Source organism: Peromyscus leucopus, chromosome 20, assembly GCF_004664715.2.
Source record: "Peromyscus leucopus breed LL Stock chromosome 20, UCI_PerLeu_2.1, whole genome shotgun sequence".
Lineage (NCBI taxonomy): Eukaryota > Metazoa > Chordata > Mammalia > Rodentia > Cricetidae > Peromyscus > Peromyscus leucopus.
The window spans coordinates 6,036,864-6,050,589 of NC_051080.1; the positions used below are offsets into that span (position 1 = coordinate 6,036,864).

Here is a 13,726-nt window from a genome sequence, read left to right on the forward strand (position 1 = left end):
ATCACAGAGCTTGGCTGTGATGTAATTCATCGTGTTTCAAGGTCTGGCCCAGAACGCAGCATGTGCATTGCCGGGGCCCTGGTGGCAATGCAGAGTCTTGTGTCTCCCACTGGGACAGAGCTGTACTGTAAAAGCATCCCTCGCTGACTTGTATGCATGCTAAAGTAACAGGACCACTGCTGGGAAGCAGCCTTGGGCCAGAGAGATGGCTCAGCAGATCCAGGCCCTTGCTGCCAAGCCTGATGGCCCTGCTAGTGGAAAGAACTGCCTCCTTCAAGTTGTCCTCTGCCTCCTCACTTATGCCGTGGGATGTACAAGAAATAAATGTAATGTTTTAAATTAAAACAAAGAAAATAGTCTTGCTCAGTAGAAAAGCCCTTGGTAATTTGAATGAGATCATTTGTTGCTGTGTGAATCTGCTCCAGTGTAGCAGGTTAGGCACTGGTCCCCCAAGTCATGAGAGTTTTGCATACGTTTCTATTTTATGTGCATGCTAAGATTGCAACAGCATCCCTGTTATCAAGTCTGTAAAGTGATCAAAAGAATCAAAACCAAGTTGATATTCTCGGCTTCTGTAACATGTTACAGCTTATTTTCTGATAGAATATAGTAAATGCAGTTATGCCATCCAATGAACATTCTGTAAGTTGTAGAGCAGGTAGTTATTTCCCATATTTCCCCTTAAATCTGAATAATTTCACCAAATTGTCTTTTTCTTGTTAGTATACAGCATATTTATAATACAGTAGATATATACATAGTATAGTGGGTTACAGAGTATATCATAATCCTGTTTAGTAATGTTTTCCTTAGTGTATGTAGTCTTCTAGTCTCTTTGTCAAAAGTCTGTTTTAAGAAAACAATCTTCTGTTTTAGATCCTGCCTTCCAGGCAGGGGACTTTGGACCGACTTTCCCCATGTTCTACAAGAAGTGCAGCTTATCATCATTACTCAGGTATGGCTCCTTGCTTGTATTCAAGTCACCAGTCACCCTTCATGTTTCTTATAGCAAATACATTGTGTTTACCATCTCTAAAAGTGAAAACATTATCAGGTGTTGGGACATGGCACAGTGGTAGAGACTTACCTGTTATGCTCAAAGCCCTGGGTTTCCTCCCCAGCCGGCACTATAAAAAAAGGTGAAAGCATTGTCAAAAGTAACACAGCATTTTCCCATTAACACGTTGTTTTAATAAGGTATTTATGTGTTTGCATTTAGTTGCTATGATAGTTTGGATTTAATGCCAACCAAATACTAACTTTTGACTGGGAAAGTTTTTTTGTAATCTCCTCCTGGTCTATTTTATTATAGAAAGTAAAATAGCTTTGTTTTTTGGTTTTGTTTTGTTTTTACTGTGAATGTAATACAAAGTGTATTTGTTTCATATTGATTTAAACCACATGGCTAACTTATTTCTATTCTTGAAACAATTAAACCTGAAAATGTATTTCTGTCCGAGTTCGTTCCTCCTTCAGGGCAGGACACGTTAACTACACGTTTTTGTCTAGCGCCTGCCACAGCCATATGCCTGTGTATTCAAGGACTTTGCTACTCAACCTGGGACCCAGGATAGAAGTTAGCATTCTCTAAGTGACTCCTGTCCCTGGCCAGCGGCCTTGTTGTCTGCCTCTTCCTAAGGTTTAGGCTCTGACAGTGTTCTGCCCCTGACCTGGATAACTAAGTCTTTGCCCATGGTCTCTGGGCACCGTGACTCCGGAAGATTACAGTGGTCTTCCCAGGTCTTGTCACTTAAAATCCCATTTTACCACAAGTACGGGAATAACAGGAATATCGTAGAGTCTGCCTACATGAGAGGGTTTTTTGATAAGGATAAGCTTATGATAAATATGAATAAAAATGCACATAATAATTATTATTATTTGGCTTCCTCAGGATTCTTTGTCAGCAAGATGAGATCTCCTCCCCTAAAAAGACGTTAGTATGATGTTCTTTTAGACTTATATATTATATTTAAGTGTGGGTTATTTAGGTGGGTGGTACTACACCTTGGGCACTAGATTTCCCCTCAGGATGGGCAGTGGCCTCTACATAGTATGTGTGATTGATTTCAGTGGTGAAAAGGAACTCAGAAAGTAACTCTTTTGCCATTATTATTGAAAAGGGCTTTTTGGTGAACAAAGAAATCTGGTGTGATAGATAGTTCATTATTAATCCTACAGAAAGAACAGTTGAGTAGTTAATGAAATCAGATCCTTAATATTTCCATTTGAATCATGCTGTGTTTGCTTGTTATTTCATATGCCAGTTTACCATAGGATAGAAGCATTCCATTTGTTTAAAATAATTGCTTCATAATAAACAGTCATATAGAAAATTATTTACACCCCTTGATTAAAAACCAAATCTTATTTAACTCCACTCTCTTTGACCTCTTCTGATTTATCTCTGCATATATTCATGGCATACATTTGTTTTCTATCCATTCACATGTTCTCCACATTTATTGCTTTCTGCTGATTTTTAATCTGTGGAATTGTTAGGCACAGTCATAATCCCTTATGTGTAGTTTCAAACTCCAAAAGCTCTAAAAACATTTTTTTAGATTTGATGTTAAAACCTACATGAGCTAAAATGAAGAGTTGTCTGTTTTGACTTCACTTATCCCTATAAATAGTATACCCTTTTTGCTGCATGTACCAATATTTGCTTATAGAGGGCTGCTCCAGATTATACTGGCAAGTGTCATAGAATAACAGGTTATTTTGCTAAAATTCCAAGTTTGTAATTCTGAAGTACAATTGGGCCCCAAGGCTTTATGATTTGGGGTAAATGCCCAGTGCCCTCATTTGGGTCATCATTGTTTTTCCTAGGGCTTAAGTCCACTATACCTTTGCCATTGTTGATTATTATTATTAACACCACTTGAAAGCATTCATATAGTTTTTTCCTTAAATTTTAGTTGAACTTTAATACTGACAAAGATATATCTGGGATTATCCCAGTTCCTCTTTCTCTTGACTGTGGCAATATTTGACCAGATTCCAGCCACAAAGTGTTGAGTTATTACACTTTTCCTGTGTTTATCATCATACCACAAGTTGATCCCCATACCAAAAATCTTTCACTAAAGTTGATCTCTCACTTGAATTTGTGACCTTTTTAAGAAAATAAAAGTATTTTGTAATAGTTTTGTATACACGAGAGAGAAATAACTGAGTACTGAAGTCCTGCTGAAGAGGGAAGGCTGAGCGCTCTTTCCCTCATTCTCTGTGTACTATCTGCAGATTGAAACTGGCTCTGCTCATCTGTCAGGTTCACCTAGTTCTCGATTAAACAAGCTGACAGTCAGCATTTTACATCTACTATACATCCATAGGGCCCAGGGTTTGATCCCCAGCACCACACAAAAACAAAGCTGCTTTTTACCAGATACTTTAAAACCTTTTTCCTTGGCATACCCATTCTGATTCTTTCCAAGCCCCGCACACCCTTGTCTCTGCTGTCTGCCTGAATGCGGTCAGTCACTCTGAGCGCACCCTGTGCTGGGGCTCGGTGTGGGTCTCCAGGGACCCGGTGAAGTCTGACCATGCACTGCTGGTGCTCGTCTGCTGTTCTGCCATCCTCTGTCTTCTGCAAGATGAAAATAGACCGGAAGGCCCATCTGGAGCCCGTGGTTTATTGTTCTGTCGGACCTGTCTGTCTCTGGATAAGGCCTTTCAGAAAGTCTCCGCAGACTGGCAAAAGGAAGTGACTTTTCTGAATTGTTTAGAAAACATAAATGCAACACTTTGACTGCCATAGCCACTCTTATGAATGAAGAGCACACTGGAAAAATTTGAAGTGTTTTTAATCCAAGTGAGCAATAAAAAAGTAGATGGAGACAAAAAGAATTTTCTATTGCTTTAAATTTATCAATATCTTTGGAAAATATGTTAAATTAGGTTATTAAGCTAGTTTAGTAGTAGGTTTGGGTTTTTTTTTAGTGTCCTGTTACTACAGTAACTAATAAATCCCAATGTTAGCAGGAGAAATAAAGGGGTACTTTCACAGTGAATGATTATCTGACACATTCTCCCCTTTTTTTGAGTTGTAGAGAGAAGTTTATTATAGATTCCATAGGTAAGAGCTTGAGGGGAGAGGAGCAGTGAGCCTCTGAGCGGTGGAACATGCTCTTGTTTTTAATATGGCTCGTTATGGTCATAAACACGCAGCCTGTCTCTGCAGAGAACCTGCAGAGCAAAGCGTTCAGTCATTTCCTCAGAACATAACCACGACTACATTTTCATTGTATTCTGCTTCTGTGCGCATGTCTGAACACTTAATAAATTACCTTGTTTCTGGCTTTGTAACTCTAATTTCTTAGTGATGACAAAATAACAGGTTAAATTTTTCTTTTAAAAAAAAAAAAAAGGTTTGCAGCCTGCTATTAGTCCCCTATCCCTACCAGCGATTAAGGGTTCTTCAGCAATGCCATTGGCTAGGGCTAGACCACCTGCCTGAGCCCATGCTTCCCTTCTCCAGTGAGTGCTCTAGGGAAGGCTGTTCTGACTTACCCTGGATCTCAAATTTCACATCTATCAAGATGATTTCTATTTTTTAACAGATTTCTTCCTCAAAACATCTTTAGTTAGATCATTTAGCAAAAAGTGGGAAAGCTGATTATTTCTACTGTTACTACTTTGCATTTGGCAAGCATTGTTTTCTGGGTTTCTTACTACGACTCTCACATGTCTGCCCTTAGAGTAACAGTAGTCACACATGTTAAGCCCACATGTTTACTAGAGAGGAAGAAAGTTCTGATTCATTTTGAAAATGAATTTACTTATTTTAATTATGAGCCTAAGTGACTGCACTGCCTGGTGAATCATTTGATCCTAACAGCACCTTGGATTGAGTTTTCTCCCCCTCATCCTCTTTGCCCCAAATCCTGTTTTTATGGTTTACTTAAGGAGCCTTCTTTTTAAAGGCTGTTGTATTTGGGTAGAGTATTAGAAGACAGACTAAGGTGTGTGTGTGTGTGTGTGTACATACACATATGTGTTTGCATATGTGTGTTGAGATAATCTCACAGTAGCCAAAGCTGGCCTTAAACTTGTGATTGGCCTATCTCAGCTTCTCAAGTCCTAAGATTACAGGTGTGTATCACCATACCCACCCTAAATACTTTAAATAACATAAATGCATACTGTTGTGCAAAATTCTCTAAATGTCCTTTGAAAGGAGAGCTTGAGAATATTGTTAGTATAAGACACAAATTCTGAGACTAGAGAATTATCATTCATATGTTTCCACTGAAGCTCCTTAGAATTCCATAGCCTATTGTCTGAAATTACTTTATCAGAGCTGTTTTAATTCATGTGGTCCCCCGATAGAGAAAGGAAGGCATAGAAATTATTCTGCTACTCCTAGCTAAAACTTGAAGAGTTTTTGTCACTCTAGTTCATAATCCAGGATTCATAAAATTAAAATAACAATCCTCAGTCTGATTGTAGTAGCAAACATTGGAATATTAATGATCCATCTGATGACTGTGGCTTTAAGAAACTGAAGATCGTACTAGAACCGGAGGTAGATAGCAGTCATTCCTGCCATAAGCCAGCCTGTATGGGCAGCAGCTCGATCTGTACTCGGAGAGATTCCCTGAGTAGGGGACATGATAGCCACACAGAAAAAAGTGACACCAGCTGCTCATTAAGCAATAACTGTTGTTCGTTTGAATTACGATCTCCTTGGCCCTCCACCTGCTGTCTTACTGGTCTGGCCTACCTTCTTTCAGGCCCAGGCCTGGGAGTGCTTGCAAGATATAGTTGGGGTAAAATGTTGACTTTTGGTGGACACCACGGAGTCACATTGATGCAGATAAGGCACATGGCTGTGGCAGGATTCAGCTCCTTCATCAATTTTCAGGTTAGTATGGCTGAATCAATTATAGTTTGTAGAAGTTCCCTTACTGCAGATTTATTGGCAGTTGAGACTGGGCTCTTTTTCCATGAGAGACATGGTAATATGCTACGTTACTTTGGAATGCAATGATGGAACATGGTTGCAATCATGAAAAGACCTAGATCTAGTTATTTGTTCAACTTATTCAAACTTTTATTTTATTTTAGATAACCCTTCCTCAGACAGTTTCCTTGGCTCAGATGACACAAGAACCTTCGGTCAAAGTGCAAATGGACAGTGGAGAAACTCCACTCCAGCATCAGTCTCTACGCTACAAAAATCAAGAAATAGCCGAAGTCTTTACCTCGAAACCCGAAAGACCTCAAGGTTCGTTTTTTGTCTACCTTCTTCCTAAATCCTTCTTCAGGAATAAGAAAAAAGGCTATAAAATAGATGTGCATTAGAATTTTCGATGAGTAATACCATTCTAGGGCTTTATACCATAACAAGATTACCAATCCATTTCCTTTGTACTGAATTTGGACGATTTCCAAATCTTGTAAATCACCAGAAGAGAGAGACACTTTTGAAGGAAGTCCTGGTGGGTGTAAGTGTTTAGGACTCTAGGATAATGTTCAGATAGCCAGTGCAGGTTCTAAAGTGGACATGAAGTCAGTCCCCGACACTTGAGTGGCAGCACACTCAGCAGGCTGCAGCCTTCCTCATGAGCTGCCTGGGCTGCGCTGCTCCACATCTGCGCTAGTCACAGCCAAGCATCTTGTAATCTCAGGAAGGAAGGAAGGAAGGAGTCATTGAGAACCTTTCTCCAGCTCATGAACCGCACTTACTCCCTTGCCAGAGCTGTATTGCTCATTAAAGACAGGTGTCTCCGATACTTTATTGTTTTTTAAGTTTTGACAGTGTTGGGAAATCATACCCAGGGAATTGTGTATGCTAGCAAGTACTCTACCACTGAGCTATATTTCCAGCCCATCAGTGTATTGATTTCTGTTTGTTGGAGATGAGATCTCATGTAGCCCAGCCTGGACTCAAACTCAGTATGTAGGCAAGCATGACTTTGGACTTCTGATCCTCCTATCTCCAACACCTAGGTTCTGAGATGACAGATGTGCCACCACGTCTGGCTCCCAACCCATGTATTAATAAAGCTTTTCTTCTTATAACTTCTTAAATTCTCTGTACATGTCTGAGGAATGTGAGGTCATTTAGTTTCCTGGTTAACTAAGCTTTCTGATTGACTGAAACCAACAGAGTGCCTTTTATTTACTTGAGGATTATCAGCACATGGACTCTGGGAATACATGACTCTTGGGGGTTGTTTTCACCACTTTTTTTAATTCCTCAATTATATAAGAATTAGTACATTTATATTGTAAAAATTAAAGTGTTGACAATCAAGTGAAAGCCTTCAAACTCCCACAAGCTCCTCCAAATCTCTTCCTGTCTCTGATTGTCTTGCGGGTAGCTACACTCATGTTGTACACTGTGCAGTACATGGGTTTTGTCCTCACTAAAATGTTCATGCATTATTTAACAAGTGACTTAAGAATTGGTAACACCATACTGTTATTTTTAATGAAATTATTATAGAAACAATGCATATGCTTTTTTAAAAATTTAAAAATATCAATAAGCAAAAATAAAACATCATTTCTATCAACCTCAGGACAAACTTGCAAAAATCTTTTTCTGTCAAATATCTTTGGTGCCTTTAGATCTTTTTTCAAAGATTAATTCACACTATGCAACTCTTTTTTTTTTAAGTATTTATTGTTAGCATGTGATATGTGTATGGAGATTAGAGGACGGCTCTGTGGAGTTGATACCCCCCACTTTTACTTGGGTCCCACGGGTCATTAGGTCATCAGGCTCGTACAACAAGTACCTTTAGTGTTTAAACTGTTTCACCAGCCCCGAATACTGGGCCTACTCTTCTCCTCAGCTTTCTTAGTATCAGTTATGTCTCGTTTATCCGACCACAATCCTATGTAGTATCGCACTTGTCAGCTGTCTCCCTGAGGTCTCCTGTGGTCTGGAACGGCTGGGGAGGAGGGCACGGGGCTGTTTGTGTTTTAATGGCCCGACATTTTCCTGCACAGTCGCCTTTGGAGTAGGTAGGTTCCTTCCTCATGGTGTCGTTGTTTTCGTCTCCATCCCCTGTGCTTTGTAAGTTCACTTTTGGACTCAGAGAGATAATGATACCGTGTTGTACCACACTAGAAGACACGCTTGTTCCGGCTCTTCTGTCCTTAGTGAGGGTAGATTGACATTGGACAAGAGAGTTCACAGTTTGGTCCCTGGTGTACAGTTAGAGCATGTGTGATTTGAATATCGTCTGAATGTGGTTACTTTGGCATTATGTAAGTGAACAGTTTCACTTTATCTAATCCCTTAGTAATTGCTGATATCAACCAGAAATCCTTACCTAATGATTTTTAGAGTTAATGAAACTTTTTTTATTGTTTCTTATTAGTTGGCACTGTTTTTTTTTTTTTTTTCATAAATTAAGGCTGTTTGTTTACCCTGAAAACATTGTCTAATATGGGAAAGGTAGGATAGATGATTAGTCGAGTCGTCATTGTCGTCCGTGTCTCCCCCCCCCTCCCCAGCTGAGGACGAACCCAGGGCCTTGCGTTTGCTAGGCAAGCGCTCTACCACTGAGCTAAATCCCCAACCCCAATTAGTTCTTTTTTTAAAATTCTAGCTTTCAAAGTAAGTTTTTAAAAATGACTACTTCATATAGTTTAAATGAATTTTAATTATGATGGATTAAGTATGTTTTAATAGGCAAGTGTCTCCTGAGCTGCACCCCCAGCCCACCTTTTCCTGCTTGAGTCAGTCTCCTAAGTCACCAGGTTGGCCTTGACCCTGTAATTCTCCTGCCCTAGCTTCCTGAGGAGCTGGACTTGGAGGCCTGGGACACTGAGCCCATCCTTGTTAGTCTTTTAATGCTAATATGCTGACGGCTTTGGTTTGGTAACCTAGAGTAGCTGGGAAGGGGACATTTACTTGTTTGCATTTGAATGACGTGGGTTTCCTGCCATGGTCCCCTTTTAACTTACTTCTGGCTCTGGTGGACTCAACCTCATCAAATGTGGGTAGGATGCTTGTTTCCTGGCATTGCAAGATATCTTCATACTTTTGGGAGTTGGTTATTTCAGTGTTGAGAAGACACACTTCAGGAAGCACAGGTCCAAAAGATGCTATAGAAAACCCATTGTCTTTGGCAGACACTTGTACCACCACTGCAGTCTTGTTACTGGGCTCTCGCAGCCCAAGAACATAAGCCCAGGTGGAATCTGGAGCCTTTTGTTCCTTCCTCTACTGTGTTATACATAACAATCCATAGGTTGTTATAAGCCCAGGTGGAATCTGGAGTCTCTTGTTCCTTCCTCTACTGTGTTACACATAACAATCCATAGATTGTTATAAGCCCAGGTGAGATCTGGAGTCTCTTGTTCCTTCCTCTACTGTGTTATAAGCCCAGGTGGGATCTGGAGTCTCTTGTTCCTTCCTCTACTGTGTTACACATAACAATCCATAGATTGTTAAAGTTAAGAGAGTGTATTTGCTTTTTGCTGTTCTTTAGATGGGGTCTGCTCATTTAGATTGAGACCATATCTATTGAGACCGCAGTTTAATTTGTTGAATCTAGCTTAGTCAGCTGTGCAACTGTATTGAGTCCTCAGGGAGGATGAAGTGGAAGAGAAGTTCATTTTGATCAGAGTAAGTACTTCAGACTTGCTAGGTAATGGCAGATGGAAAGCATCGTATAAGGAGGGAAATGCTTAAAACTAGTAAGCTTTAGGTAGACTGTTAAAGGTACTTTTTTATGCCAGTTTTCCCACTAGAAAGGGCGCAGATAATAAGAATCCACAGTGTGCTGTAGATCATAGAGCTTGCTGTACAGCCTGGTAGATCACAGAGCGTGCTGTACAGCCTGGAAAAAAACCCTTCTGTGCTTTTCCTGGAGGAGGAGAGCCCTCTGTTGGCCCTGTAGGAAAATTTAGAATTCACTGTAAAAGTTCACTTGTGAGACTTCAGCTTGATCCATCCTAACACGTTTAAAGTAATTCCTTCCAAAGAGCTTTAGGGACGGGACTGTGGAGTAGAAATGTGAAATATGGTAGGAAGAAACCATATGTGGTTAGTGTGCTACTACTCTGGGCTTTCCAACAAAGACTAGTCTGTCTGTTCTCTCCCGTGCCTCATTATTTGCTGATATTTGGTTCATGAGAAAGGAAATTCTAGATCGTGGATCCAAGAAAAAGTTTTAATTATTTGAAAAATATATGATTTAGCAATCTCAGACCTTTTTAAGCGGCAGAACCTGATGTTATAACCTCGTGTGTTATAGCTTACATATTTCCCACAAATGTACTTCTGTCATTCTAGCTGTCTGTCTTCTTATTATGTCTTAAAAGGAAAAATATTCACTAGGTTTATCTTTCCTTACAAACTTTTTTTTTTTTTTTTAGTGGATTATCACACACCTTTACAGGAAAGTCAAATCATCACTGCCATGTGTCTGCATATGAAAAGTCATTTCCTATTAAGCCTGTCCCGAGTCCCTCCTGGAGTGGTTCATGTCGTCGGAGTCTTTTAAGCCCTAAGAAAATGCAGAGGCGGCATTTCAGCACAGCAGAAGAGGTAAGGAAAGGCTGCAGCCGAGATGCTGAGAGCGGCCCAAGCCTTCATGCCCCGAAGCCGTTTCTGCCCTCACCCGGGCACTCGGGAGCCATTGTACATCTAAGCCTCTTGTGCTCTGTTTCCCATACTTACGCTTCTGAAAACTGCTCTAAGTTCTAAGATGTTGGAGGAACATTAATGTTCCTGCTGTCTTCTATTCCTGTTGTTTCAGAGCCTTTCTGAACTGATGTTTTCTTCAGTAAAACTGTGAACTCTGCTCAACATTTTTTGCTTTAGTAAAATTTGATTTGGTAGAGCATCTCCTCTTCTCACTAGGAAGTTTTCTTCAGTATAAAAACAAAGTACATGACAAAAAGAAACTCGTTTTTAAGAGGTTAGTTAGGGGCTGGGGAGATGGCTTTGCTGGTGAAGTAGTTTCTTTCCATCAAGTGTCAGGACTTGCATTCAGGTCCCAGCACTCACATACGAGGCTCGACATGATGGTGCATGTTGATAATCCCAGTGCAGGGGAGGCAGAGACAGGCCGGTGCCCAGGTCTCATCGGTCCATTGGGGCTCATCGGTCCATTGGCTAGCCTCCTTGGTGACTTCCAGGCTAGTGAAAGAGCCTGACTTGAAAACAAGACAAACAGCTGCTTGAACGACACCCAGGGTTAACTATGGCTTCTACATGTTTGCACATGCTCCCATGCGTGTGCATACACATGAACACACACACACATTATTTTTTAAAGACAGTTGAATTTATTTACCTCTTTTCATTGTGAGCAGGATCTTGGAGGTTGTAGACTTTCTCAGAAGAAAGCTGTTCTGTTGACACTTGAGTTCTTTTCACCCAGTGAACTAGAGGGTGAGATTGTGACTACTCCAGCAAATGACTGGCCTAGCAGGAGGTGTATGTTTATTCAGTTCCATATTTATTGTGCATCTTCTTAGTTTTAACTTGTTTCTGTAGAGATACAAATGAATTTAGTGTGCTTTCTATATATTAGTATATCAAATAATTGAGTTCTTCTAACCCAGTGAACTAGGTAAAGGCGAGTTTGTATTCATACCTTACGAATTTGGAAAGAAGTCACCTGGCTATTAATAGTGTAGCAGGTCTAGAATGCAGGTCTTCTGAAGTTTTTTGGTGTGCTTCTTTCACACAACATGATGATATGGTTCCTGGCTTTGCTTACGGTACAGAGTCAAGAATACAACATTACATGCTAGATAATTACGGAATTTGTTAATTGAAGATGGATGACTATTTGAAAATGATGTTTAGTAAGGATGTGCTCTCCTGAGTTTTAAGTTTGAATTGAGTCTGAAATATCTGAGAGAGAATGGCAGAATAATCGTTCAATAGAGCAAAGACTACACAAGAAACTGGAACATTTGCCATTGGAGATGGAGCTGAGCCACAAGGATGAAAGGGAGGTCGATTCTGAGGGCAGTGGAGGGTTACTATGGAGACAGAGCCCAGAACCTCGTTCATGGTGACTGCTCGACTGACTTCCCGACCCAGTTCATCTGTACTTCACCTTTTGTGTCATTGAATGTTGTACCAAGTATGTATTGATACACACATAAGTAGTTTTCCTTTTCTTTTCCTTTCTTTTGTTTTCTTGAGACAGAGGTTTCACTTCAGTAGCCCTGGCTGACCTTCAACTCATTGTATAGTCCAGGCTGGCTCCAAATTCTTGATCCTGATGCTTCAGCCTCCCAAGTGTTAGGATTGCAGGTGTGAGCTACCGTCCCTAGCTTAATTTCTTCTTCATTACTGGACTTGAAGGGTTTGTGCATGTTCTCGGATGAGCCATAGAAAGACTACCTGGAAAGGAGAACCAGCAGCAGACAGCTGAGTCAGGCTTCCCAGGAGCCCCAGGGTCTTAAGTTCTCTGTCAGCTTGTCACTTGCCAGCCATCCCTTCCCAGCTTCCTGTCACCTGCACTGCCATCCCAAGAGGGCCAACCTGGGCCACAGACCTGGTGAATGGGGAGCCTGGAGCTGGGGCCCCTTCCTCCTGCAGCACAGTGAGGCGGATGAGGTGGAACCTCAGCTGTCTATCGAGTGAGGTGTCCGAGGAGTTGGGTCTGTGTTCTCCAGTGAAGCCATTGTAGGCGAGAATAACCAAACATCATTATCAAATGTTTAACAGATTATTTATTATTTAATCATGAATATTAATTACCACTAATGCAGACATAGTACTTTCTCCCCACTGGAACTAGAGGTTTTGTTTTTTGTTTGTTTGTTTGGTTGGTTTTGGGTTTTGCTTTTGTTTTTTGGAGATGGGGTCTCCTACAGAGCCCTGCTGTCATAGAACTCACTGTGCAGGCCACGCTGTCCTCAAACTCACTGAGATCCACTTGCCTTTGCCTCCCAATTGCTGGGATTAAAGGTACATACCACCAAACCTAGCTGGAACTAGAGATTTTTTATGGGAATTTACAAGCTGTAAAAAAAAAAAAAAAAAATATTTCCTCAGAAATGTTGGAATCTACAAGAAGAAAGTATTTGCTTAGGGTAAAGAAGGAAGATGATGTACTCATACCTAATTAAGAATTGGGATTTGTCTTTGAACTTCTGCAGTGCAGAACTGTGTGCGAAATTGATGGTTAAGATACCACCACTGCTGTGGTCAGTTGTAAAACAGGACTCTTAAGACAAGGATTTTAAAAAGGGTTAAAAATGGACAAGTAGTAACTGTGCTATTGATTCAAGGGCACCACTGAAGAGCTGTGTTATCTAGCACCATTCCGACTAATTGAACCTCGGCCACATGTGATGATGGTGTTGCCGCACAGATGGGAGCATTCTGGGCTGTTGTAAGCTGTGTAGGGCTGTAATAGAGAATGTTTGGAAAGGAGAGATTGACATGACAGTAGAAAGTCTATAAACAGAAATGCAGTCAAGGGCCAGGAAGGAGGCTCGGCAGGTAAAAGTGCCTGCCGCCAAGCCCGACAGCGCGAGTTCGATCCCCGGGACCCCATGGTGGAGGGAGAGAACCAACTCCTGCAAGTTGTCCTTTAGCCTTCACACTAAAACACATGTGGAGGGAGATTTTTAAAAACCACAAATGTTTTTTTGCAGTCAGGTGCTGCCGTGAGCCAGCCCCTGAGCAGCATTTTGTGTTGGAGCATCATGGAAGGGAGTGCCTCCCTCTCCTCTTGCGTGATGCTATAGTAGTTCCACCATGAACCAAACACTTTGGATTTAGCAGAAA

At 40.9% G+C, this 13,726-nt stretch overlaps 1 protein-coding gene across 8 annotated transcripts in view; it reads left to right on the plus strand.

Moving 5' to 3' along the window:
* The window catches only part of Senp1 (SUMO specific peptidase 1), a 68,571-nt gene that overhangs the window by 9,021 nt on the left and 45,824 nt on the right, over positions 1-13,726 (plus strand). For 6 of the 8 annotated variants that reach the window (XM_028891925.2, XM_037197400.1, XM_028891923.2 and 3 more), the window contains 4 exons: positions 877-955; positions 1,895-1,936; positions 6,073-6,232; positions 10,345-10,516. In XM_028891925.2, coding sequence (XP_028747758.1) covers positions 877-955; positions 1,895-1,936; positions 6,073-6,232; positions 10,345-10,516 — 453 coding nt within the window. The remainder of the gene's footprint in view (positions 1-876; positions 956-1,894; positions 1,937-6,072; positions 6,233-10,344; positions 10,517-13,726) is intronic. The other 2 variants (XM_028891928.2, XM_028891924.2) reach the window with 1 other exon arrangement.